The sequence below is a fragment of the Mastigoproctus giganteus genome, chromosome 13 (assembly GCF_048544385.1).
Source record: "Mastigoproctus giganteus isolate SK-2022 chromosome 13, ASM4854438v1, whole genome shotgun sequence".
In the NCBI taxonomy this organism is placed as follows: Eukaryota; Metazoa; Arthropoda; class Arachnida; order Uropygi; family Thelyphonidae; genus Mastigoproctus; species Mastigoproctus giganteus.
The window spans coordinates 159454012-159481196 of NC_143587.1; the positions used below are offsets into that span (position 1 = coordinate 159454012).

A 27185-nucleotide genomic window follows, 5' to 3' on the forward strand; every position below is an offset into this window, starting at 1 on the left:
TGTAAATCTAAGCAGACGCCATTACAGAATTTTTATTGTGAACCCCCGGAACACTTTTGCTAACCCCCCAGGGGTTCACAAACCACTGGTTGGGAACTGCTGGTTTACTCAATCTATTTAAAGCCTTAAATACTTCAAACAGGTGTCTAGTTTCTGAGAACTGCAATTTCGGTACTCAGAAACTTCAATAACTTTCAGTACTTCAGTTTTCAGAACTGAAGTCTTTCATTCATAGGGAATATTTTTGTGTCCTTGACTTACATTGTTGCTCTTCTCGTCACCTCTTCCAACAGGTATGGCCTAGCTATTGCCTTTTGCAATGGGTTAACTGCTCAGAGAACTTCATGTTGCACTGAACAATTATTCCTAGGTCTCTTTCATTCTCCGCCATCTTGATTGTGGTAACAATGAATTGTATCTTCAGAAGGGCCTATGGGGCTGGGTAATTCCATATTGAAATAATTACACTCAAACACCAGCCAAGTGGTTAAAATTTTACTATAAAATAAAATAAATATGATACAAATATCTGTTAAACTATACTATTACAATAAATACAATAAAATAGGTTAAAACAATTAAAAACAATGCTAAAATCATTAAAATATACTAAAATACCAAAGCTTTCGGAGACCACTGTCTCCTTCCTCAACAGTGTACTATTATTGGCACGACACATCCTTAAGTAACAGGCCCATGGCACTCAAACACATGATTCACCAGGCACATAGTCGGCATTTCCCATTTGCGCACCGGAAACAGAAGTGGCTCGGGAGCGTGCCATAAGGAATCGATCATCACGTCTGAGGACAACCGCCTCAAACAGGGGGTGTAAACGCATACCCCTGTTCCTGTTGATAGTATTATGACTAGATGCACTGATTCGTAAGTCTCGAGCCACTTGCGTTCCCAGAACCCATGGGCACGGTCAGTTATGGCCGCATCTTCAGGGGAGATCTGATGTTGCTTCTCCCAGAAATGCTCCACCACAGCAGACCTCCCACAGTTCGCAGTCTTTATAGCGGTCGTGTGCTCCCCCAGACAGTCTTTTAAACGTTGCCCTGTCTCCCCTACATAGCACTCCTCACAATCCGGGCACTTGATCTCATAGACCACACTACTGGTGGAGTCTTAGATTATGGGGTCTTTAACTTGCGACACCACTGAGTGCAACCTCCGTCCCGGAAGTTTCACTCAGCGTGTCTGACACTCCCGCAATGACTGCACAACACGTTCAGAAAGGCCCGGATAGTAAGGGATGTAGGATGTTACTGAGTAGGATGTATGCACACTCTACTCAGTAACGCCCTGGCTACACTATTCTTATGTTGATAAGCCTGTGCCGAGCTATAATGACTATATTGGCTATGGCACATCGGCTTTCTATATACTGTTGTCTTTAATCTAAGACCATTTCTATTAACCAGGACATCTAGAAACGGGAGGGTCCCAGCTGTTTCCACCTCCGAGGTAAATTGTATAAATGGGGAGAAGCTATTAAGTAAGTTTAGCACTTCATCTTCCTTCCCCTTTTTTATAATGGTAAACGTATCATCTACGTATCGCTTCCACTCGTGTATGGGGAAGTCCAACTGGTGAAAAATCCTGGTTTCTAGTTCCTCCATGGCTAAATTAGCCACAATAGCGCTAATGGGGGAACCCATGGCCGTGCCATGGGTTCCCCCATTAGCTTTATACATAACATTTTGAAAAGTCATGGTAGTGCTAGCGAGGCAGAACTCCACACCTTTACCGATATCATCGATACTTAATAGACATCTGGCACTTAAGGTATCATCCTGTTCTAAATCTAATTTTACACAATGCACCCCTTGTCTAATGGGGATACACGTGAACAAAGATACCACGTAAAAGGAGATCATGAGTTCATCTTCCCTTATAAACTGATTTCTTATAAAATTTACAAATTCCTTGCTGTCCTTAATTACCAAACTAGGGCATCCCACTACAGGAGAAATAATTCTGGCTAGAAATCCCGATAAGGCATAGATAGGACTGCCCACAAAGGATACTATTGGTCTCAGTGGAACACCCACTTTGTGTCTTCGGGAAGCCATAGAACCGGGGTACTCGGCATCCTGAGGCATGTAAGGTCCTCTTTTATTTTATATATTATTTTATTTTATAGTAAAATTTTAACTGCTTGGCTGGTGTTTGAGTGTAATTATTTCAGTAACAATGTTCTCCAAACAGAACAGTGAATATTCTGCCCATATTCAGTGTTCTGTACTTATTGTTAAACCACTTGCCACTTAGGCTCAACTGCCTAATTTTCTGTTTTTTTGTTGTTCATGTTGATTCCTGCCATTAACCATTCTGACAACCTTTGTTATCAAACTTGGACAAAAAGCTTGATATTTCTTCATCACTATCATTAATAAATATTGAAAACAGTAAGGAGCCCAGCACTGAGCCCCAAGGGACTCCTCTAATAATATTAATACAAAAGGCATCCACTTATAACTACCCTCTGCCTTCTGCCACTCATCCATTCTTTTAGCCATAGCAGTAACTTGCTCTTAATGCCACACTACTTCAACTTACACTGAAAGCACAGAATTCACGGGATACCTGGTTCCTGGACATGACACTGTCACCACTCTTGCTAGTGGATGAACCTACCGCTTGGCAAGTATATAGGTTCACTGCATTCATATAGATGGTAATTCGATGTCAGTATGGATAAACGTTATGAGTTTACCGCAAAAGGTGGGTCTACCCGTTACTAGGTAGGTAGGTATCCTATGATTTCTGTCCACTCAGTGTATACAACATCTTTCATATGGAACAGTGTCAAAAGCTTAGAATTATTTTGATAATTCTAACTGGATACAAAAAATAATTCTGACTGAGCTGATGTCAAAATTATTTTTTGTATCCAGTTCTTCTGTTACTTTATTGTTTATCATAGTAGCTATTCAGGGTAGTCAGATAAGATCTCCCCTTAACAAACCTAATGTGATATATCTGTAGAATTGCATTCTCATCTTTCTCTAACCAGTGACTCTATTATTTTTTCTGGAACATAAGTCAAGCTTACAGGTCTATAATTAATCACTTTTTTTATGAAAACTTCGAACATGAAAGGTGTTAGAACTTGTACTTCTATAAATTTAAACACATCTATTCTGCAACAATCTTTTTTGGTTTAAATTTATGCTCCCTCATGTGTTCATTGTCTGAGTAAGACTAAAGATGCCATCAGTATTTAGTTTATTTAGTACTATGTATGGGTTGTAGGTATCCTTTTGATCACCCTTTGTAAATAGGTGAGACATTTGCACATCTCCACCATTCTGTAGGGACATTCCCTGAATGCTCTCATAATTATGGGAAAAAAATTTACCTCTTTAAAATGTATCTCTTTTGTCGCTTCATTTAATAGTAAGAAGGTGATTGAAATGGATGCATGAGTAGAGAGTTGGAGCAGAATTTGAAGCTCTAAATATATTTTTCTATTTCCTAAAAATTATTGGCTTTTGTTATCCATTTATTTAAAATTAGTAGTTCAGAAATTGCCCAAAAAAAAAAAAAAAAAAAAGAGAGAATTCAGCCAGAATTTGGCATTCTTGTTATAAGCAGTGATTCTACATGCATTAAGAGTCTGCAGGTAAAAGACCCACTGGATGGCAGTGATCACAGTGTATGTGGAATTTAATTAAAGACAACCGCTATCAAGGGTAAAGGGAAAGGCTTTTTATTTTGTAAGGGTGACTACATTGGTCTCACAGTTTTTAAATTCAATGCAGTGGAATTGATGATGTTACCAAAACAGCAAATTGATGATGTTACCAAAACAGCAAATTGTAAATGGGAAGAATCCAGGGAAGTAATTATAGAAGCTACTAGGCTTTTCATACCAATGAAGAAATACTGTTCAAGGCTTAGACCTAAATGGATGTCAGATGAACTATTGAGACAAGTGGCAGAAAAGAAAAGTGCATGGGATGCATATATATTATCAGATGATTCCGAAAGAATCCGCTCGTAGATATACTTTATTTTCTATTCAAGTCACACAGGAGGTTAGGCAAGCTAATGTGGATTATGAGATGTCTTTGAAAAAGAATGCAAATAACTGCAGCATAAATTCTGTGCTTGTATTAACAGTAGAAGGAATGGTTTGAATCACATTAAGCTGCTTGATGTTGAGATGTTTGATGTCAGTGACTTAACTGTTGATAACCCTGCTCAGGTTGCTGAGAAATTGAATAGGTATTTTTTTTACATCTACATTCACAGATGAGGAATTATTTAGGCGAGGGATGCCAGAATTTTATCAAACTCCAATTGGAAGCTAAATATGATAATTGAGAGGAAAGTGGAAGGGGAATTGTTGAAGCTGAACATAAAAAAAGGCATCTGGGGTGGATGGGATCTATCCAATCATATAAAGAGAGGCAGCAAAGGAGGTAAGCAAGCCTTTAGCCATAATTCAGAAATAATCTGTTGGCATTTGTAGTAGCAAACGTATTTTTATAGTGCTCCTGGGTTTAAAGTGCAGGTACAGCGTAGAGATCAGAGAGGTTAGATAATTGCTTTTAATTAAATTCTTTAATATATTGTGAAGTTTGTTTTGATATAAGTTTTTTTTTTTATCATGTAATAGTTGGTAAATTAAAATTTTTAAAAGCTACTTTCTGTGATATTTAATAAATTTTAGCAATGGTCATGACAAGATCGACTTTGAACACTTTGTCAGAGGGTGTCATGACTCATCCAGAAATAGCTGATGGCAATTTCCGGGTGAATCATGATTTCATCGTTGGCAGAATCTGTGGCATGTATTTCATGATCGACCTAATGGATAATCATAACTCACCTGGCAATTCTTTTCTTTGTCACCTTTGTGCAGAGTGTACTGATTTAAAGTTAAAATTTGGTGCATTGCTAAAAGAATTTTGAGTCACTGAAAAAGCAGATGTTTTCCCTTGAGAATAATGTAACTGGGAGCTCGTCAGGGACTTGAGACTCTAGTAAACTACCAAGTGATACACTCCCAATTCGGGCCCCAGAACTGAATAACCAAGTGCAAACTGCTCTGGTTCAAATGGACTTAGTTCTATTAGGAGACTCCATTGTCAGGAAAATGAGCAGTGGTGAGCTATAGTGGGCTCGCGAGAGCCTATTGTTATTTTTTTTGAAAATTTACGAGCCCATTGTTGAGACGATCATTTATTTTACAAATGAAATCCTAAATGCGCAATTATTGAGTATCCAGAGCCGAAACTACGGTGGGACGAACGGGGCCCCATTCCCAGCATTTTAATGGCGCAATCGATCGGTTATCTATTTTAAAATTGCTTCATTTTTGATTTAATTACTGTCGGACCTCTGTTTAACCAACTTCTTTATACCGAATTTTTTTAAATTCCCCTTGGTAATTACATTTAAAATACAGTAGTTTCCGTAGAACGAAAATTATTTCCATGTAATGAACAGATTAGGAGAGACAACTTTGTATGCATTGTTCTCACCTCTGGCCTTTAGGTAATTAGAAAGCGCGAATAAAGGGTGAAAAGGATTTACCATTCCACAACATTAGTGGTGGCCGTAAAACTTAATCAGCCACATTCTGCAAAGTTGCGCTAGTCAGTATGCTTTCCATGGCCAGTCAGAGGATTAAGAAGATTCCCCACATGGATAATAGCCTCTGGTCAACCTGTGTTGTGGTTCCCCCTTACTCTGACAAACGGGCGTATGTTTTTCGGAGAAGTGAGTGATCCATGCCTTCCAGTAAATTTCTCCTGTCTATGTTTACATGGTCACAATAGCTGAATATCTGAGTGATTCTGATATTTTGCAGTATTCAAAGAACTAGTGACAGTAGCAACGTGTGGGGGGGGGGGATTTGAGGAAACTAAGATATTATATAAACTTTATGAAGATGAAATGTTGACAGATTTTGAAACTTTGTCGAGCCTTTCACTGCATAGAAAATGTTCTAAAATATAATGGCATACAGGCAATAATTAAAAAAAAAAAAAAACTATTACCAATTTTCAAAAAACTAGCATGAATTAAGGATGATTGCTAAAGAACTTGATGTGGAAACTACAAAGATTGGTCGTGTGTTCGGGCTACGAAGAGCAGCTTGAAGCTTGCGAATGGTAATGGCGAGTTAAGGGAATTATCCTGCATTGTGCAAACATTTTGAATCAGAGACTGCCGTAGCCCAGTGGTCAGGCGCGCGAGTGCATAAATATACGTGCCTTGAGTGACCCGGGTTCAAGCACCGTGACTGCTGAATACGGTGCTGTTTCTTGCATTCTCTCTACCTTGTGAACTCCTCTGACCGTGTGGTCGCCCTGGAGTATAAACAGAAAATTTATTTTTATTTGGGATTGTTAAAGCGACTTTTAAATCTGGAATTTCTTAACCATTTAGCACTAATGATTGACATCCTGCAGGAGCTCTCTTACATTTCAGAAGCTTTACAGATTCACTATGGCAAAAGCAGATAAATTAATTATTCGAACTACCAATGCTATTGCTAATTTGAAAAATTCTGAAGGAAAATATGAAGCTAAAATTGAGAGCATGTTGAAGTGGAAAGAATTTGAAGGAATCAAAATCAAAAGCAAGAACAGTAAAATTACCTCGTGACAAGTTATTAAATGCATTGTTTTATCCAGAATAAGTTATTAATGCAACTGGGTGATTTTAAATTAAATAAAGAAAATAATCATACCATTGAAAGAAATTTTAAACATATTCTACCGGAAATCGTGGAAGAACTTTTGTCTCGGTGGCAAGACTGTGAAAACCGAATAAGAAATTTGTTTTCTGAAAAAATATGAAATAAAAATTAATGATTTTAGAGATTTTGTCAAAGACAGTTTATCTATAAAATTGAATGAAATTCCCTTTACAATTAAGAAAGCCAGAAATATCTTTGAAACCATTGCGATTAGCAGTGCTTAAACTGAGCGAGCTTTCAGCGTAATGAATAAATGAATGAAGAATGTTGAAAATTAAACACGTTGCAGATTATGATGACCATACATCTAAATGGAAAACCATTGCTTCAATTTGATCCGGATCATTATGTCAATATTAATAAAGAAGTAAATTTCATATGGCAATTTTTAAAAGGAAATTTTCTTGAATATTTGTGCAATATTTTTTTCATGTAATCTGTGATTTTTGTGTACCTTTTCTAGAACAGTTTGTTTTTTTATGTAATATTTGTTTTTATATTCTAGAATGTTTTGTGATAATTCGTTATTTGTAATATGGGAAATATTTTTGTTATTTTTTATTCGCAATATTAAAATTTTATCATGAAAAAAATGTATCCATTATATTTCCCTAGTTGTAAAAAAAAAAAAAAAAAAAAAAAGAATAAAAAAGTCACACGTCTGCCGAGCATGAGTGGTTGGTAGTTTTGTGTGAAACATCCTTTTGGAGGGGGAGGGGGGGGAACCAACCGAGTAAATCTGATCGGTCACAGAAGTGACGTCACTTTCGTGACCGATCAGATTTACTTGGTTGGTACCCCTCCTTCAAAAGGATGTTTCACATCAAAAAGTCAGCAAAAGTGCGAGCCCATTGTTAAAATATTCACAGCTCACCACTGGAAATGAGAAATATTTTTTGTAATAAGGATAGGTGAACTAGAATCAGGGTATGTCTGCTGGGAGCAACAATCAATGATGTCACCAACAGATTGTCATATTTTACGGGGGTGAAGAGAATATTATTATTCATGTGGGGACTGATGGCATTAAGCACACACGATCTGATGATTTGTTAGACAAATATAGGACCATGCTGAAGAAATGCCGCAAGTTTTGTCAGAATGTCTGTGTCTGCAATTCTGCTCAAGCATGATAGGAAGGGATTGTCAGAATGTCTGTGTCTGCAATTCTGCTTAAGCATGATATTGAAAGTGGATTAATTCAAGACTTGAAGGACTCTCTGCAAGGGGGGGGAATTGCTTTTGGGGGATTTTTTTTATCAGCTTGGCCTGCACTTGTAGGTAGAAGGAATCTGTTTTGTAGAGACAGGACAGATACATTTAAACAAAGGTGGTGCAAGAGTTTTTGCCCGTATCATTGAGGATACCTTAAAGGTTCAGGGAAATTGCTAGTTTGGGGGGGGGGACAAGAGTAATATAGATACGTGTTTATCTGATAATATTGGTCAAAGTAACACTTGCAGATAGTTTTCTTGTTTGTTACTGCATCAATCTCAGCAGTAATCTCAGAGTAATGTATCAACTCTGTGGTACCACACTGACAGTGGTAGAGAATGAAAAGGACCTGGGGGTAATTGTGTAGGCAGATATGAAGTTTTCTGAGCAGTGCAGACGGTCTGCAAGAGTAGCTCAAGGTGTCTTGTCAATGATATACAGGAATTTTTCTAGCAGGGATAAGGAGGTGATTATCCCCTTGTATTAAGGCAATGGTCAGGCCACACCTTGAGTACTGTATACAAGTCTGGAGGCCTCATTTTAAGAATGTAGAGCTGTTGGAACGAGTACAGAGAAGGGCAACAAGATTAGTGAATGGAACAAAGTGTTGTTCTTATGAAGAAAGGCTTAAGTTTTGCAAATTACAGTGTCTATAGACAGGCATCTGCGAGGTGATCTGATTGAGGTGTATAAAGCCTTGAATGGTTTGAGCATGCTCAGTGCTGATGGGATTCTTCCTCTTGCTCAGAATAATTGCCTGAGAGGGCATAAATTCAAATTGAGGAAAGACGGTTGTAGGATAGATGTGTGTAAGTTTGTCTTTAGCCAGCGGGTGGTTGATTGGTGGAACAAACTTCCATCTGTCGTTGTAGAAGTTGATAGCTTAAATAGATTCAAGGCAGAACTGGAGAAACCTTTGTAACGAATGAATGGGTGAAATGGGAAGTTTTTTTTTTTTTTTTTGGCTGGTGCTGTATAAGCTTGCTTTCTTGCATCATGTGCCTCTACTAATGGTAATGCTAAAGCTTCGTGATTTTCTGTGGCTGTATTCGTTCATTCCACTCACTTTTTGATCACAACTTGTTTAGTGATCCTTGGTTGGCGAACTGACAACTGCACAAGGAAACTTGAATTATAACAAATTATCACAAGTTAAGCTTGGAATTGTAACACTTCCTCATAGCAATGTTTTAATTATAAAACATTTATTAATTAAAACATTTAATTATAAAACTTGGGATAATTATAACAAATTATCCCAAGTTAAGCTTGGAATTGTAACACTTCCTCATAGCAATGTTGAGTATGAGAAAATATTCAGCTAGGTGAAAATCTGAGTCCTGGAATTCTCTTTCTAGTAAAGCTTTGGAAATACTCTTGACAGCCAAGTGTAAACAGCAGTTCCGTTGTTATAAACCAAGCTTTGTGTCATCGTTTCTGAAGAAGGCAATGTTCGAGGCCCTGAGTCTGAAAATACCTTTCTTGAAGAAATCATAATCAGCTGATGTCTAACAGACTTTCCAAACAGAAATCTATAGGCATACCAAAAAAATCATTAGCTTCTCTTACATAAGCTAGTGTGTGAAAGCATACTGTACTGGTAAACAATCATGTGGCTGTATTTCATATAAAATGTGTATATTTTCTGTTAAATTTAATTTCTGTTGCAGTGTGAAGCTTAAAAACCTTTCTCTGAAAAATATTTTTGCAAGAAAGCATTTTTTTTTTGCCAAAAAAACACCTGTTTCCCCCCCCCCCATTTGTAGATTCCTTCCCGGGCACGTCCCTAGCCAGGTGGGAAGGAGCAGCAGCGCGTAACATATGCTTCTTGATTAGACCGGGGTTTGAGCCCGTCACCACCAAATACGGAGGATGCGGAAAGGTCAGGGAATGACCACCGCATATTCCCGGAGCAATATGGCCTTAGTTGCTAATGCTCCTAAAAACCAAATAACAACATAAAGTAGATTCCTTCCCAGACTTCAGTATTTCGTAAGTTGGAAGTTGGTAACTGTATAAATAGGTTAATAGGCAAATGCAACTACAATCATAGTTTTTTAATTTTTTTGAGTAGTGGTGTTCTTTAATATGTACTATTATGTACATTTATATATACATTTATAGTAAAACCTCAGTAATTTGGATGTGTGTGTGCGTGGAGAGGGGGGATAGTCTGAATTAGTCTAAAGTGAATTACAATATTTCATATGGCTTGGTGAAAGTATTCCGGACTTTGCTGTGAGGCAGGAAACAGGAACTGGGCCTTAAACCTGTTGATGTATTTTCCACAGTTTGTGGAAAACCCTGAACTGCGATAAATACATCACCAATGTCTATATACCTTAATCTAATGTTTCCTTACTATAACTATTGCCTGAATTGCCTGGGTGAAGACTTGGAACAGTTGAGAATCTATTTTGTCAGCTACTTCACTTTGATAGAAATTATGTATAGCCAAACTATCAATGTAGTCATCTGACTGTCACTGCCATGTGTCAACTTACGGCCAGTCAGTGCTATCCATTGTCTTTAACTAAGCCACAGAGTTCAGTCCTTACCACTGAGCTCATTTGGAAATCACAGATCTTATAATTTTTTGAGTAAGGAAGCCGTCAGACATGAAGATGAAACTGTGATCCATGTCAAGCATCACTGCCCAGTCTTTAATATTGATTGAGAAATGCGAAATGCAAGCTGACTGTTTGCCTCTGTGGGAACTCTTATACAAGGTCATTATAAAGTCCTTATGCAGTTAACTTCTGTTCTATACACGATAAGGTGCCTCCGTAGCCAGGTGGTCAGGAGCAGCAGTGCTTAGCACATGCTTCTTGATTAGACCGGGGTTCGAGTCCGTGACCACCAAATACGGAGGATGCGGAAAGGTCAGGGAATGACCACCGCATATCCCCGGAGCAATATGGCCTTAGTTGCTAATGCTCCTAAAAAAAAACCAAATATACATGATAAAATCAATCTTTAAAAAGGATAAGTGAAAGAATTTATTACAGTTTTACATACATTTATTTTTGGGATTGTTAATTCTCAACATGACTTGCAGTAAAGGATGTTCTACAGCTGTCACACTTTCCTCACTTACACTTGGCCTTCCAGATCGTGGTTTATCATTGATGGAACCTGTTTCTTTAAACTTTTTCTTCCAGTTAGTTATGGAATTCCTGTGTGGTGCAGCTTTGTTGTAATGGGTTCTAAATCTTTTTAGTACTGTGATTACAGACTTTAACTCGGCCAACCACAGCACACGATTTACTTTCTCTTCTATTGAAGCATTTGGTCAAGCCTAATTCTGCAAAAAAAAAATAATAATAAAATTTTTGCTAAACTACAATAAAATAAATGAATCACTCTTAGTACAGACTAAGCTTCACTAACTTACATTTCTAACGTTTTTACAGATTGATTTTATCATGTATAGAACAGAAGTTAAGAAAATTTAAAACTGCACAAAGACTTTATAATGACCATGTATTTCATTATGATCCATGGATACAGTTTTATGTTGATGTGGAAAGGTCTGCAGCTCATGATGCTTTTAAAGTCCAAAATTAACCAGCCCATTTATGTTTAACTTGAAGCGTCCTCTGCAGAAACTGGGCTTGGACTGACTGGTCCAAGCCATGTATACATAAATCAGACAGTAAGTGCTACATAAGGTTATTGGACTTTAGGCACATCAGGGACTTAAACCATATTGTATTGTGTTCATGAGCCCAGTTTCATGTCATGAATGTTGTTCCAGTAAACCCAAAATGAAATCAAATCATGTTGTGAAGGCTGAAGAATCTGGAGTAACTCACAAGAGGAACCCTAGTCCCTCTGCCTGGGATTGGCCAACTGCCACCCTGAAATTCCTTTTAGAAATTCCTTCAGTCTATGACCAATCTTCAACTCAGATCTCTCCAAATGAAGGGACATCGGCAAAACTGCTGTATTGCCCCAGAGGCAACGTGAGATAACTATCTTGCCAAAACAGTCACATTGGAGTCAAACCAATAGCACATGCTTCTTGCCCCCAGAATGCACATGTATTCTGGGGGCAAGAATAACCCCCAGAATGCACATGTATCAACATCATCTATAATGCTACTAAAACACTGATTCAAATCGATAAAATACCTTTATTAAACAAAAAATAAAATTAAAATGGTATATAACAAGAATAAAATGCAAATAATAATAATATAAAATATACAAGAATAATATAAAATTAAAAGTGCTAAAAAGATGTTTAAAATCACTAAAGCAGGAGCTTTCGGCAGCACCGGCTGCCTTCATCAGCTGTAATGGTTTCAGGTTTTCTGACAATCTATATATGTACACATATGCCCCAGCAGGTCCGCGACACAAACTATGGCACCTGCGCACAGTCCACTTCTTGTGCGTTGGAACTGGAAATGGAACAAACCACTCTAAACATCTCTCCTTAGGATAAGGGCTTCAAAGAGTGAATTAATGCGACAGCCCTTATCACCATTAAGACTGTAGCACCCAGACGAACATATCCTTAAACTCTCTAGCCATTTCCGGTTCCAAAAGCCATGTGTTCTATCCACGATCATGGCTTCTTTAGCTGTAATGCCATGCCCAGTTTCCCAGGCATGTTCAGCTATGGCTGAACCCAAGTAATTGGCTGTCTTGAGGGCCCTATCGTGTACCCCCAGGCGATCACGTAGCCTATTTTTCATTTCACCCACAATCCGGACACTCAATTTCATATACAACCCCACTAGTGTCATTACCCGCAATAGGACCTTTGATTGTGGACACTACTGTGTGCAGTCTCCGACCTGGCAGCTGCACACACTGTATCTTACATGAATGTAAAATATGGGAAATGGGTTCTGAAATGCTCGGATAGTAGGGAATGTATGCGGTGGCAATAGGTGTAAAAGCATCCCTGCAACTGCTATTCATATCTCTTAAACACCCTTGATAATGCTCTGGGGGTAACCGCACATTACTAGGTCAGCCATAACCCATTTAGTCTTGTTGTCTTTCTCCTCAGATGAAGAGCAGTGGGACTCCACCGTTCCCAGTGTAAAAATAGTAAGGCTTTAACCATACTATTTTTGTGGCAACCGGCCTGAACAGTTTTAAAGTGTGTATTGGCCACGACACATAGGTTTTTTATAAACCTTAGTTTTCAAGTGTCAACCTCTCTTCTGTACATATACACACATCTAGGAACGGAAGGGCCTCTCCCCCGCTCAACCTCCGAGGTGAACTGAATATAGGGTTAACCGTTATTCAACAAATTAAGTACTTCTGTTTTGTATTACCGTGAACGTGTCATCAATATACCTCTTCCAGGCCCGTAATGGGGGTGGACTAGAGCTTCCAAACATCCTGTCTTCAAACTTCCATGGCTAAATTGGCTATAATGGCACTAATAGGTGAACCCATGGCCACTCCGCGGACCTGCTGGTACATAACATTTTGAAACAACATAGTGGTACTAGATAAACATAAACTAACACCTTTACAAATGTCTTCACCATTTAGGGCTGTCCTATCCTTCAAAGTATCATCCATACTCAAAGCCTTCCGCACACAATCGAAGCCATGTTCAACGGGTATACGTGTGAACAAAGAAACAACATCGAAAGATACCATAATCTCACCCTCTTCTACCTCTTGAGCACGGACGAACTTCACAAACTCCCTGCTGTTTTTAGTAGTGTAATCCGAGTGCCCTACTATGGGGGATACTCATTCCAGCCCTCCCAAAGGTTGGAACAATGAGTTAATAAATTAGTCCAGAGTTGGGGCAAGGTGGGAAAAATATCCAAGGAGGATTCCTGAAAGTTGTGTTCATCGGACTGTCATTTCCCTAGATTTTATGGTCTGCCTAAAGTGCACAAGGCTCTGGTACCTCTCAGGCCCATTGTGTCATTTGTGAGCAGTCCGACGCATGCGCTATCCAAGTTTTTGGCTGAACTTGTATCCCTCATAGTGGGGCACTCAGATTACACCATTAAAAACAGCAGGGAGTTTGTGTAGCTCAGCTAAAGAAGCCGTGATCGTGGATAGAGTGCATGGCTTTTAGAACCGGAAATGGCTAGAGAGTTTAAGGATATGTTTGTCTGGACGCTATAGTCTTAATAGGGATAAGGGCTGCATTCATCCACTCTTTGAAGCCCTTATCCTAAGGAGAGATGAACGGCTTAGAGTGGTTCATTCCATTTCCGGTACCATGCACGAGAAGTGGGCCATGCGCATGTGCCATAGTTCGTATCGCAGACCTGCTGGGATGTATGCGGTGCACATATATAGATTATTGGATAACCTGCAACCATTATTGATGATGAAGGCTGCCGAAAGCTCCTGTTTTAGTGGTTTTTAGTGATTTTAAACATCTTTTTAGTGCTTTTAATTTTATATTTTATCGCATTTTATTCTTGTTATATACCATTTTATTTCATTTTAATTTTATTTTAATATACAGTTTATACAGTCAGTATGTGTATTAGGCTTTTGCTGCACCAGGCAAAGAAAAAAAAAAAAAAATTTCTGAGTTTCCCAGAGAGAGAGAGAGAGAGAGAGAGAGAGAGAGAGAGAGAGAGAGAGAGAGAGAAGGGAATCACCAAGAAAGAGAAGAATGATGATATCCAACTCAGGACTCTGTGTGTGCCAAGCCCATACTCACCAGATGTGAGCCCCTGTAGTAGCATCATAGATGAATCATATAGTTCCTGACTCCAGAGGCCTCTTCAATGAATTGTATCAACATCATTGATGGAGAACTATCTTTAAACAGTTTCAGGATCTGCGGGAGCCAGAGCCTGTTATTACTTCTAGAAGTTATAATAGGCTCCAGAATATTTGTAGTCCAGAGCAGGTACACTTCCTGACTTTGAATGTAGATGGTATTTGGTCTGTTAGTTGGTTTTGATTTGAGTGCCTTCCTAGACATCAAGTTAACCATACTTAAGACTTTTGTATCTATTTTGTTTTCTTGCATGGGGGCATCACTGGTTCTTTTACTGTTAGCCGGCTGTGACAGAAATGTCAAGGCCTACAAATCTTGAGAATTTCCCAGATTGATGAGACCCTAGACAGTATTTCAGCAGTTCATGCTCTTCTTCTGTTCTGCCCACGCAGAAACACTTCATATATATTTTTGAAAATGTTTTCTTTGATTTCTCCACTGAAAATTCCTGAAATTTCTGTTAATTATCTTTGTTAATTTGAAATTGTTGGTAAGCAAAAAGTTTATTTAGCAACAGAAAAGGAGCAGAAGGTATATTGGAATCACATATAGCTGTCATAATTTTCTGACTGCTGAAGAGCTCTTGCATAGTATTGGGAAAGTAATGTAAGTAAAGTAATGTGCAGAAATATTACTTTTGCTTTTGTCTACTAATTTTAGTTACTTAAATAAACAATTGCTTTTATTTCTAATCAATTTTATTTTATTTCTTTAATTTAATACAAGTAGTTCAATTGATAATTTCTGATTTGTATAAGTGCCCACTCATTATATAATGAATCAAATGTGTACTTCTGATAACAAGTGGATAAGCACTTATTCAGCGTTGGTTTTCCAAGTATATATTTTTTTATATTACTATGAAAATGTGGCAATTATGTTATCACAGCTGAATCTATTAAAAAATACTCTTTTGTTATCATTTAATGCTTTTTTCTTTTCCTCGGAAAGTCTCACATAAGAGGATTTTTAACGAGACAAAGGCTAAAACAAGAAGTCAGAAAAGAATTTGACGAGATCTTCACAGATATGGATTATGAAGAAAAATCGCTTCTTCCTGGTAAAAAGAAAATTTTTAAAAAATTTCCCCTTAATTGCGAATTTCTTATTCAGTGTGAATTTTGTGTCATTAATATCCTTTAATTAGAACTTACTGTCTTCTGAATAATCATCATCTTAAGATGATGATTATTATTACCCACACTCCCACATTGCAGAAGGCATAGTGGCAAATAATCTTCATTTTTAAAATTGCAAAAAGGGATATAGGCCATGATGATTTGCATCTTTACAAATGAAGAAAATTAATTGGTAAACCCGTGTGTGCGTCGGAACACTCTCCATCGGTTTTCGTAAATATCCTCCAGTATTTTTCACCATTCAGCCTTCAGAGGTTATATATAAGATTGAGGGCTCTGTAACCAGAGGTTATATATAACCTCTGGTTACAGAGGTTATATATAACCTTTTTTTACAAGGCGCCTCCGTAGCCAGGTGGGAAGGAGCAGCAGTGCGTAGCACACGCTTCTTGATTAGACCGGGGTTCGAGCCCGTCACCACCAAACACGGAGGATGCGGAAAGGTCATTCAGGGAATGACCACCGCATATCCCGGAGCAATATGGCCTTAGTTGCTAATGCTCCTAAAAACCAAATAACAACAACAACAATTTTTTTACAATCTTATATATAACCAGAGGTTATATATAAGATTGAGGGCCAGTAACTTTTTGACGCTCATTTTCTCCACCCAAACCATCACAACATGAATAGCATGACACAGAGCAATGTCTTTTTGTTATAGATGTGATCTATCCCTAATGCATTGCATTAATGTAGTTAAGGCATTATTGTTCTACTCAGTGTGTATATACTGTGTATATACACACTGCTGCGAGTAGAACCCGGATAAGAAATTCCCGCATAAGAAGTTTTCCCTTGTACTAGGTTTTGTTTCTTAGGTCCCAATTTCAACTCTATATATTGTAATACAGGCTGGCCTTGATTAACATGATTAATTTCTCCTGCGAGTGCATCGCGCAAAACAGAAACGCATTAATCGAATATAATAATCAATAGGAAAAATTATAATTGGTCCTTGACCTTCTGGAATGTCCATAAAGAATTTTAAAAACACCTTTTAAATAACTTTTTAACTGTATATAATGTAAAAGATAATGAAAATAATTATGGAATTAAATGTTTATTGCAGAAAACAGCGGTTCCCAAACTGTGCGCTGTGGAATATTTTAAATTTTCGAGGGGAAACACAGCGATACTCGACATCTGTCGGACACAGCGCGAACTGCTAGCTCGAGGTAGTTCACGTTTCAGCATTTCTTATTAAGTTGTTTGGACCTAACTACTAAACGGAACTGTTAAGTATTTCTTTTGGTCTGGGTGCGCCTTGAAAAAATTATTGAGACACTAAGGGCGCCTTGAACCGAGAAAGTTTGGGAACCTCTGACATAAAAAACACAATGAAGAAATGACTGTTCCGGAAATATTTGAACAGTATTGACTTTCTTTTCATCAATCAATTTCCGATAGCCGACAACCATCTTCTCTGGGCCCTGGTGAAATAAATATCGCAGAGAACCTCAAACCTTTTGTTTGAGGTTCTATGCGATACGAATGATTTCATCTAATTCTTTTACCGTTATCTCCTTTGCAGTAACATTTTCATCTGGCTCATTTAAAAATTTGAATTTTTATGCAAGCGTGCATTCTCTTTATTAGCAGGACACAAACAAGTAACACGTCTTCTTCCGATGGTTGATGGAACACGCCGAGGCGGGCAGCAGGCAAACGTTTGTTTATTGCCCGTACTACTCGTGGTAAGCTCAACGCGCGATTCAAATCCTTTTCAACTATCGCATAAAAAAAAAAGATCGCGTTACCTGGAAAGTTAACGCGATCTTTAGGAGCATTAGTTGCATCGTGTAAAGTGAAAAGTGGTATAATTTTTCAACTAGCGTTCAGTTAACGCTATTTGAAAAATTTTACCATTTACCACAAAAATTTGAAAATCGCGTTAATCGAACTTGCATTATGCGAGGCCTGGCTGTATATTATTTTCTCGCTTAAGAAGTTTCCCGGTTAAAAAGCTTTCCTGCATAAGAAGTATATGATAAAGAATACTATTAGTAAATTAATAAGAGGAGTTTACCTCAATATAGTAAGTGGAACACTTCCGTATGATACCCTCCAGAAATTAAAACGGAAAAAACGAAAAAATCGACAACTTACCGGTACATTAAAGTAAAATATAAATAATTAAAGTTTATTAATAAATAATTAAAAGGAAGGAAAATAGTTTTGAATATTTTCGTTAGATTCTTTTAATTGCGTTAATTAGAATTTTAATTGTTTTGAATTGATTTTGAATTGTATTAAATTGATTATTTAATTATTTATATTTTACTTTAATTATTTATATTTTACTTTAATGTACCGGTAAGTTGTCGATTTTTTCGTTTTTTCCGTTTTAATTTCTGGAGGGTATCATACGGAAGTGTTCCACGTACTATATTGAGGTAAACTCCTCTTATTAATTTACTAATATTATTATCAACGTAGAACATATTGAGTATTACAGCTCTGATTCATACTATCTAGATAAAGAATACAAAGTGTATTATTATAATGATTTTTTCCTGCTTAATATGTTTTTTAAATATAGAAATTCTTTATTTTTATATGAAAAAAATTAAATGATATTAACATTCTGGTTATCGAACAAGTTAGTGCATAGCATCATTTTAGTTTGTAGTAAATCACCGAAGCAGGTGAAAAGGCATCGGTTTTGGTTACATCTCATATTGTGAATGCCTTCACAATGAGTTGCCCTGATATTGCACTACCTTGAATAAGCAATGCTTCGCCAGTGGAGAAGACTAATGTTACTTATTCTCGGCAGATACTACCACTCAAAGTTAGGTTGGTGCTACCCGCGGAGAATAAGCAACATTATTCTTCTTCACTGGTGAAGGATTGCTTATTTGAAGTAAAGTGTTCGTTCTCTAACGGCGCCGGGGGGTACCCACCCCGTCTCCATGTTGTATCTTTGTCTGCATGTCACAGTAGGCCAGAGGTTTCATGTGAAGGCCAGAGGTTTCAAAAAGTGTAAAGTGTGTGTTAGTGAAGTGTAGTATTGTGGTGTTTTGTTGTGTTGGATTTCTGGCCATTTAGCAGTTGGGCTCAAGTGGGAATAATTTGCCGATCCACTGCCCCGAGGAGGCAGGCCAGGTGTTGAGGGATCACAATAGTACTCGGGCAGGCCTTGCCACCTAGTTTCTGAAGATTTCAGTGAAAAGGCCTATATATATATATAAAAAAAAATAATAAAATTCTCAAGATAGAGGTTGAGATAAAGTAAGGGAAGGTTTCTTTGTTCGTTTGTTATTTGGTTTTTAGGAGCATTAGCAACTAAGGCCATATTGCTCCAGGGATATGCGGTGGTCATTCCCTGACCTTTCCACATCCTCCGTATTTGGTCGTCACGGGCTCAAACCCCGGTGTAATCAAGAAGCATGTGCCACGCACTGCTGCTCCTGCCCACCTGGCTACGGAGGCACCTGAAAGGAAGGGTGTAGGTAGAAATATGGAGGAGATTCTAGGTGGAAGATGACTTTCATCAACCGGTGCAATACCACCACTTTGCTTATTGGAGGCTTGAATGGTGGAGCCCATGTTTAGTCTCTAGAGCTAAGTTCTGGTCAACCTTAGGTGGTAGATGACTCTCATCAACCAGTGTAATACCACCACTTTGCTTATTGGAGGCTTGAAGTGGTGGAACCTGTGTTTAGTCTTCTAGTTAGTACACCGGACCGAACCTATTGGTAACTCTCTGGGAGGTTTCCAGATCAGCTAGTGTATAATATTGCTACCTCTACTCTGCCAGATAGTGACTGGAGGGAGTCCGAGTAGTGTGTATGTGGGGAGCATTGTCGAGGCCAGGTTATGTCAAGAATATGGGTATATTCTTACCATGTGTACGCCATATCCAAAAATTTCATTATTTCTATACAGCATGCCCCCCCCCCCACTTTTTTAACTATTGAATACACCATGAATTGTCAAACTAATAGAGTAATATTATCTGCGAAAAGATCTAAATCTCCCAAACACTTCCTAGTTCATTTCACAAATATACGTGGTCTCAATTCTGACTCAACAATGTCCATTTCCACTTGCAATCTGCCAAACCCCATGTACTTTTTCTGACAGAATCTCAGTTATCGGTCGATTCAACTACTGCTCATCTCAGTTGCCAGTATTATTCGCTGTATGATTCCTTTCACCTCAAAGGTGGTACTTGTGCATATGTCTGTTCCGATATTCCCTGTCAGACTTGGTAATTTGGAATCTTCTCTGGCTCAAAATCTCTCTACCTCATTGGGTCAAATTCATCTGTTGTCTCTACTGTTCTCCCAACTACACTAATCACTTGGAGCTCTTTGACTTCCTCTCTCTGAAACTTGACTTACTCCAGTTCGACTTTCCTAACAGTGAGGTAATTTTCCTTGGTGATTTTAATGTTCACAACTCCAGCTGGCTTCCGTTTTCTAGTCACAATGACCCATCTGGTCTAGATGCTGAGGCTTGTGCAATTACTAATGACCTTGCACAGATTGTTCATTTACCTACAAGGATTCCGGACAATCCTAACCATACAGCCAAAACACTTGATCTTTTTCACGCAAACAACCCTTCTAAGTACCCGGTCAAAGTGAGTGGTCCTTTAGGCACCTCAGATCACAACTTGGTGATTGTCTCTTCTCAATGGAGCCTTTATCTCATGCCTACTGCCAACCTCGTGTTGTTTGGCATTACAAGAATGAAAAATGGGATGACCTACAAGATTTCTTTTCTTCTTTTCCTTGGTCAGACTACTGTTTCAAAACATCTGATGTCAGTGTTTGCTCAGATCGTGTCAGTGAAATTATTCTTGCAGGAATGGAATCCTTTATCCCACACTCCACTTTAAAACCTTGTCCTTTATCTAAACCTTGATTTTCCAATAAATGTGCTAAGGTCATTCAGAAGAAGAATATTGGATATTGTAATTGGCTTCTTTCCAATTCTTCATTTCCATTTTCTACCTACAGCAAAGCTCGCAACAATTTTTTCGCAATAATTCTTTACCTATTTAAACTCAAGAAGAAAAGGGATGAATCAGATTGGTCCACTGGATATTGATGGTTCAACAGTTGAGGATCCTGCTCAGGTGGCTAACAATCTAAACAAGTATTTTGCATCTACATTCACATGAGGAGTTATTCAGAAAGGAGAATGTCGTAGGTGAAGTAAACATTGGCAGTGAGCTAGATGATTTTGCAATATATCAGAAGAGTAAAGTGGAGGAGAAATTGTTGAGGATAAACATAAAAAAGCCACCCGGGGTGGATGGGATCTATCCAGTTATATTAAAGGAGGCAGCAAAGGAAGTAAGCAAACTCCTAGCCATAATTATGAGAGCTTTGGACTCAGGGGAGGTACACATAGACTGGAGTTGTGCAAATGTAACCCCAATTCGCAAAGGAGGATCAAAGGCTGACACAAGTAATTATAACTTCTGTTCCAGGAAAATTAATGGAGGCACTGGTTAAAGAAGCACTGCAGGATCATCTAGACAAGAATTCAGTTATAGCTCAGACACAGCATGGTTTTGTTAAAGGAAGGTCTTGCCTGACCAATTTGATTGGATACTATGATGTAGTCACAAAAGAACTGGATGCAGGGAATAACTTTGATATTATATATTTGGATCTTAGAAAGGCTTTTGATACTGTTGCACATGGAAGACTGCTGCACAAATTGGAGCAGTGTGGCATTGGAGGCAAATTGCTGCTATGGATAAAGGGATGGTTGAGTGGCAGAAGACAGAGAGGGGTAATCAATGGACACTGCTCATCGTGGACTAATGTTATTAGTGGAGTTCCTCAGGGTTCAGTGTTGGGTCCGTTGTTGTTTTCTGTATTTATAAATGATATTGATGATGGTATATCAAGCTTAATGTCCAAGTTTGCAGACGATACAAAGGTTGGCAGGGTTGTTAAGGACACTACCGATGCTATGCTGCTTCAACAGGATCTGGAAAGGTTGAGCAGATGGGCTGAGAGGTGGCAAATGAAGTTTAACATTGACAAATGTAAAGTACTACATATGGGAAACAGTAACCCCAGAGCAACGTATCAACTCTGCAGTACTACACTGACAGTGGTAGAGAATGAAAAGGACCTGGGGGTAATTGTACAGGCAGATATGGAGTTCTCTGAGCAGTGCAGACGAGCTGCAAGAGTAGCTCATGGTGTCTTGTCAATGATATACAGGAATTTCTCTACCAGGGATAGGGAGGTGATTATTCCATGGATAAGGCAATGGTCAGGCCACACCTTGAGTACTGTATACAGGTCTGGAGGCCTCATTTCAAGAAAGATGTAGAGCTGCTGGAACGAGTACAGAGAAGGGCAACAAGATTAGTGAATGGAACAAAGGGTTGCTCTTACGAAGAAAGGCTTAAGTTTTGCAAATTACAGAGTCTGGAGACTAGGCATCGGCGAGGTGATCTGATAGAGGTGTATAAGGCCTTGAATGGTTTGAGCATGCTCAATGCTGATGGGATTCTTCCTCTTGCTCAGAATAATCACTTGAGAGGGCATAAATCCAAATTGAGAAAGACAGATGTAGGATAGATGTGCAGAAATTTGCCTTTAGCCAGCGGGTAGTTGGTTGGTGGAACAGACTTCCATCACTTGTTGTTGAAGTTGATAGCCTAAACAAATTTAAGGCTCAGCTGGACAGGTATTTCGAACGTACGGAGGGGTGAAATGGGAGTGGTGTTTTTTTTTTTTTTTTTTTTTCGGCTGATGTTGAATAAGCTTGCTTTCTTGCATCATATGCCTCTACTAATGCTAATTGTAAAGCAGTTATTAATCAGTCCAAACTAGATTTTGAACAGGCTAAGAGTACCAAACTTGCTTCTTACTCTAATGGTAGCCGAGCATTCTGATCTCTTGCCAAAGCTATTGGCTGCAACTTTTGCCCATCTCTGCTCTCACCTCTGTCAAAACCAGATGGTTCTGTTGTCACTTCAGCCATGGATAAAGCTGACCTGCTAGCATCCCATTTTTCTTCCAACTCATGGTAAAACATCTTGGTAAGAAATAATTAAAAATAATTAAAAATCAAGTGAACACAATTAAAAATCAATTTAACGCAATTAAAAATTAAGTAAAAGATTTCTTACTGTAATGTAAGATTTTCGATTTTTTAATTGTTTTCGTTTTTATTTCTGGAGAGTATCATACGGGAGTGTTCTTTGTATCATATTGAGGTAAATTTCTCTTATTTTTTTACAAATATTGATATCACTGTAGAACTTATTGACCATTATAGCTCTGGTTCATACTAACTAATTATATTATATTTTTATAATTTGAAGGGTTATTGTTGGAAGGATGAACTCCTTTTGAGTTTATTCATCCAACTTGGTAATGAGTTTGATGAACAGAATGTTAAGCAGTTAGAAATCCTTAGTTTAAAAATGTTTACCATAGGCCTCTAGAGTAAAATATTTATAAATTCTGAAATAGTGCTTAAAATCATCTTTAACTTATGTATTTGTATCTTTTCGTTTTTATTTGTGTAGTTAATACTTCATACCCTTAGGTCGTTTTCCCTTGTAAAAAGCTCTGAATCTCCAGTCCCTTGGAAAACTTCTTATCCAGGTTCTACTGTATGTGATACTGATGTGTGCATCATTGAGAGAGTAGAACATAAAGAAATCTGCCCCACTACTTGATGCCCTAGGAAGGTGGATTTACCAAGACTGCAGTGTGGTGGTTGTTTCCGAGTCCCCAATGTTGCGGAGACCCCAGAACAATGTAATGAGCGTTGGTCCAGAAAACCATCAAGACCTTATTTTTAGGGCCTCAAAAATATGTGTGCCTGATTACCTTGATCCAGAACTACTCTGCAACCCCACGTTTACCGTAAGGTGCATTAGGCGCTAGCTGGGGGCCTCACTTTAAAACCTAACTCCTCACAAACAACTATATAAAAAACAGTCTAGTTATAGTTGCAAAATAAAATACTTATTTTTAAATATTAAATTCATATTATAAAAACTAGTCCCTTAAAAATTTGTGAGGCCTCCTGCCTTCACTTGAAATATCGTTTTATCACATGGCCGTAACCGATCGAAGTTAACTGTCGTTCGTATGCACATGTAATGATTGAGAGTTTAGTTTAGTTACAATTTGTATTTGGTTGGCGCCTCTGTGGGCAGGAGCAGCAGTGCGTAGCGCACGCTCCTTGATTAGACTGGGGATCGAGCCCGTGACCACCAAATACGGAAGATGCGGAAAGGTCAGGGAATGACCACCGCATATCCCTGGAGCAATATGGCCTTAGTTGCTAATGCTCCTAAAAACCAAATAACAACAACAGTATTTGGTTAGTATTTGTATAGCAGTATACGAGTACATTACCTAATTATATGGTTAAAGTAGCTATCGGAGTTGGTAAGAATATATTTTTCAATAAATTTATTATTGTTATTTTAAAAAAACTAAGACATTTTTATGTACAGAAAATACTATTCTTTCTCTTTCTATATTTTTTGCTTTTAACATAATTATTTTTAATTTTAATTGGTTTCTTGATCTTTTCGTGCAATTTTTATAGAGGACTAAATTCTTGAGTTTTTAGATTTATACTTATTTCTTTATAATTGTATGTAACAGTAATATAGTATGTAAAAGTAATTATATGTAACATAAAAAAAAATAAATATAGATCTAAAACTCAAGAATTTAGTACCCATTATAAAAATTATTTTTAATATTTTGGATTTAATAAATATTTATTTCACTTTTAATAGTATAACACACGTAACGATGCCAAGAAAGTTTGAATCCGGAGCTAATAAAAGAAAACGACTCAGAGAAAAGGCAAAACAGCTAAATAGTCGAAAGGGGCAATTTTGTCTTTCTTATGTTCTTCTGAAAATGAAGATAATGAAGAATTTCATAGAACTGAAGATGTACCTCAAATTACTCAATATGAAAGTGAAACATTGTTATCAGTATTAGGAGACAGAAATGAAAACGAAATGAAGAACATCAGAATAATGTGCACAATATAGAAGAAGCAAAAGAAACAAATCAACAGAATTTTGAAGAAAATTTTCAATCGGAGTTTGTACTTACCAGAAAGCAAGTTATCTCTTATCCTGCTGATACAGCCGTGTGGAAAATTTATTGAGCATATTTTAATAAATATGCCTCAGAATGTTGGTAAAATCGAAAATTTAAGAAAAGAATACACAGAACGAAATAGAATATATGTCAGAAATTTAAATGAATCACATTTTTACTGTAAAAAGATGAATGTACAGAGGAGAAACAAGAGTGTCTAATTTTTTCAGAAATGAGCAAATAAATTTTCTGCTTTGTTTGAAAATTGTTTTCTAAGTCAAATAATAACTTAAAGAAGGGTTTTAATGACTGGAGAAATATAATGCAAACCTTATATGTGATCACGAGCTACTGTGCACATATCGCAAAAGAAAGTCAAGGTTCTTCAAATAATCGTATTGATTCAGAATTGATAAAACAAATACAATCTGAAGAAAATTATTGGAGAGAGGTTTTAAAAAGAATAATAGCTACCCTTAAGTTACTGAGTAAATTGGGACTATCGTTTAGAGGCAATACAAATGATTTTTTTCTGATTCTTGCGGAAATTATTTATCATGTCTACATTATTTAAGTGAATTTGATTTTTTTAAAACATCACATTAAAATGTACGCCAGATGTGGTTCTGGCAGATTAAATTATCTTCCTTACCACACTTGTGATGAATTCATAGTTAATAGCTAATAAAACAAGAGAAATATTAATATCAGAAATTAAGGAAGCTGCTTATTTTGCAATAATACTCGACTCAACACCAGACTGCCCATATTGACAAACTAGCTATTATAATTAGGTACGTTACAGCAAATTCTGACATTAGAGAAACATTTATTGGGTTCATCAGTATTACACAACATAATTCATTATATTTAGAAGAGGTAGTATTAAAAAATTAGAAGAATTATCTTTGGGTCGGAAAACTGCTAGCTTGGGGGGGAGATACAAGGACTAATAGATTAGCAGTAGTCACTGGCAGAGGTGAAAGTGATTCTTGCACTGCTTCTATTGGAATGAGCAGCAGCCTGGAAAACAAGATGCAGGGTATTTCAGAGACTGCTGGGAGTCATTGCAGTACAAGTAAACACATGGGTTGTGTTAGGGTAGCTAAGAATAGGAACAGGTGCATGTATACTTGTGTGTACACCAATGCTAGGAGTTTGGTAAATAAATTTGATGAATTTGAGGTATTGCTCAAAACATCAAAGGCAGATATTGTTGGGATATCAGAGACGTGGTATCACACAGATATAAGGAATGCAGAACTGGAATTTGGGAAGTACATTGTCTACAGAAAGGATTGACAGGATAGGAAGGGAGGAGGGGTTATGCTATTAGTTAAGAAATACATAAAATCCAAGGAAGTGAAGCCAGTCGACATCGCTGGACAATGCAGTGTCGAGTCAGTTTGGTGTGACATAAGCACTGGGAGATCAAAATTGAGAGTAGGAGTGTGCTATAGGCCTAATGACTCTGATGAGTATAATAAGAAACTGTACAGGGAAATGGAGTGGGCCAGTAAATCAGAGAGTCTTATAATGGGGGATTTTAACTTCCCAGATATTGACTGCAATTTGGGGGCTGGTCACTCACACACTAGCAAGGCTTTTGTGGATTTATTGGATGATTGTTTTCTACATCAGCAAGTTCGGGAGGCAACTAGAGGGAGTAATACTCTTCATCTGATTATCAGTAGTGATTCTTCATGCATTAAGAATCTGCAGATAAAGGAACCACTAAGTGGCAGTGATCACAGTGTGCTGAAGTGGGATTTACTCAAAGAGGTAACAACCATCAGAGGTAAAGGAAAGGGTTTTTGCTTTCGTAAAGGCGACTACGATGGTCTGAGACAGTATTTAAATTCTATCCAGTGGGACCAACTGAGGATGTTACCAACAGCAAATTCAAAATGGGAAGCATTCAAAGAATTTATTGTGAAAGCTACTAGGCTTTACATACCAACTAAGAAATATTGTTCAAGGTTTAGGCCTAAATGGATGTCAGATGAACTGATGAGACATATGGCAGAGATATTGACTGGAATTTGTGGGTTGGTCACTCGCACACTAGCAAGGCTTTTGTGGATTTATTGGATGATTGTTTTCTACATCAGCATGTTCGTGAGGCAACAAGAGGGAGCAATACTCTTGATCTGATTATCAGTAGTGATTCTTCATGCATTAAGAACCTGCAGATAAATGAACCACTAGGTGGCAGTGATCACAGTGTGTTGAAGTGGGATTTACTCAAGGAGGTAACTACCATCAGAGGTAAAGGGAAGGGTTTTTGTTTTCGTAAAGGCGACTATGATGGTCTGAGACAG

General features: G+C 37.7%; 1 protein-coding gene across 3 annotated transcripts in view; it reads left to right on the top strand.

The window, feature by feature from the left end:
• The window catches only part of LOC150076551 (ubiquitin-protein ligase E3B), a 711739-nt gene that overhangs the window by 43666 nt on the left and 640888 nt on the right, over positions 1-27185 (top strand). For all 3 annotated transcript variants that reach the window (XM_090387665.1, XM_090387666.1, XM_090387667.1), the window contains exon 3: positions 15615-15723. In XM_090387665.1, coding sequence (XP_090243791.1) covers positions 15615-15723 — 109 coding nt within the window. The remainder of the gene's footprint in view (positions 1-15614; positions 15724-27185) is intronic.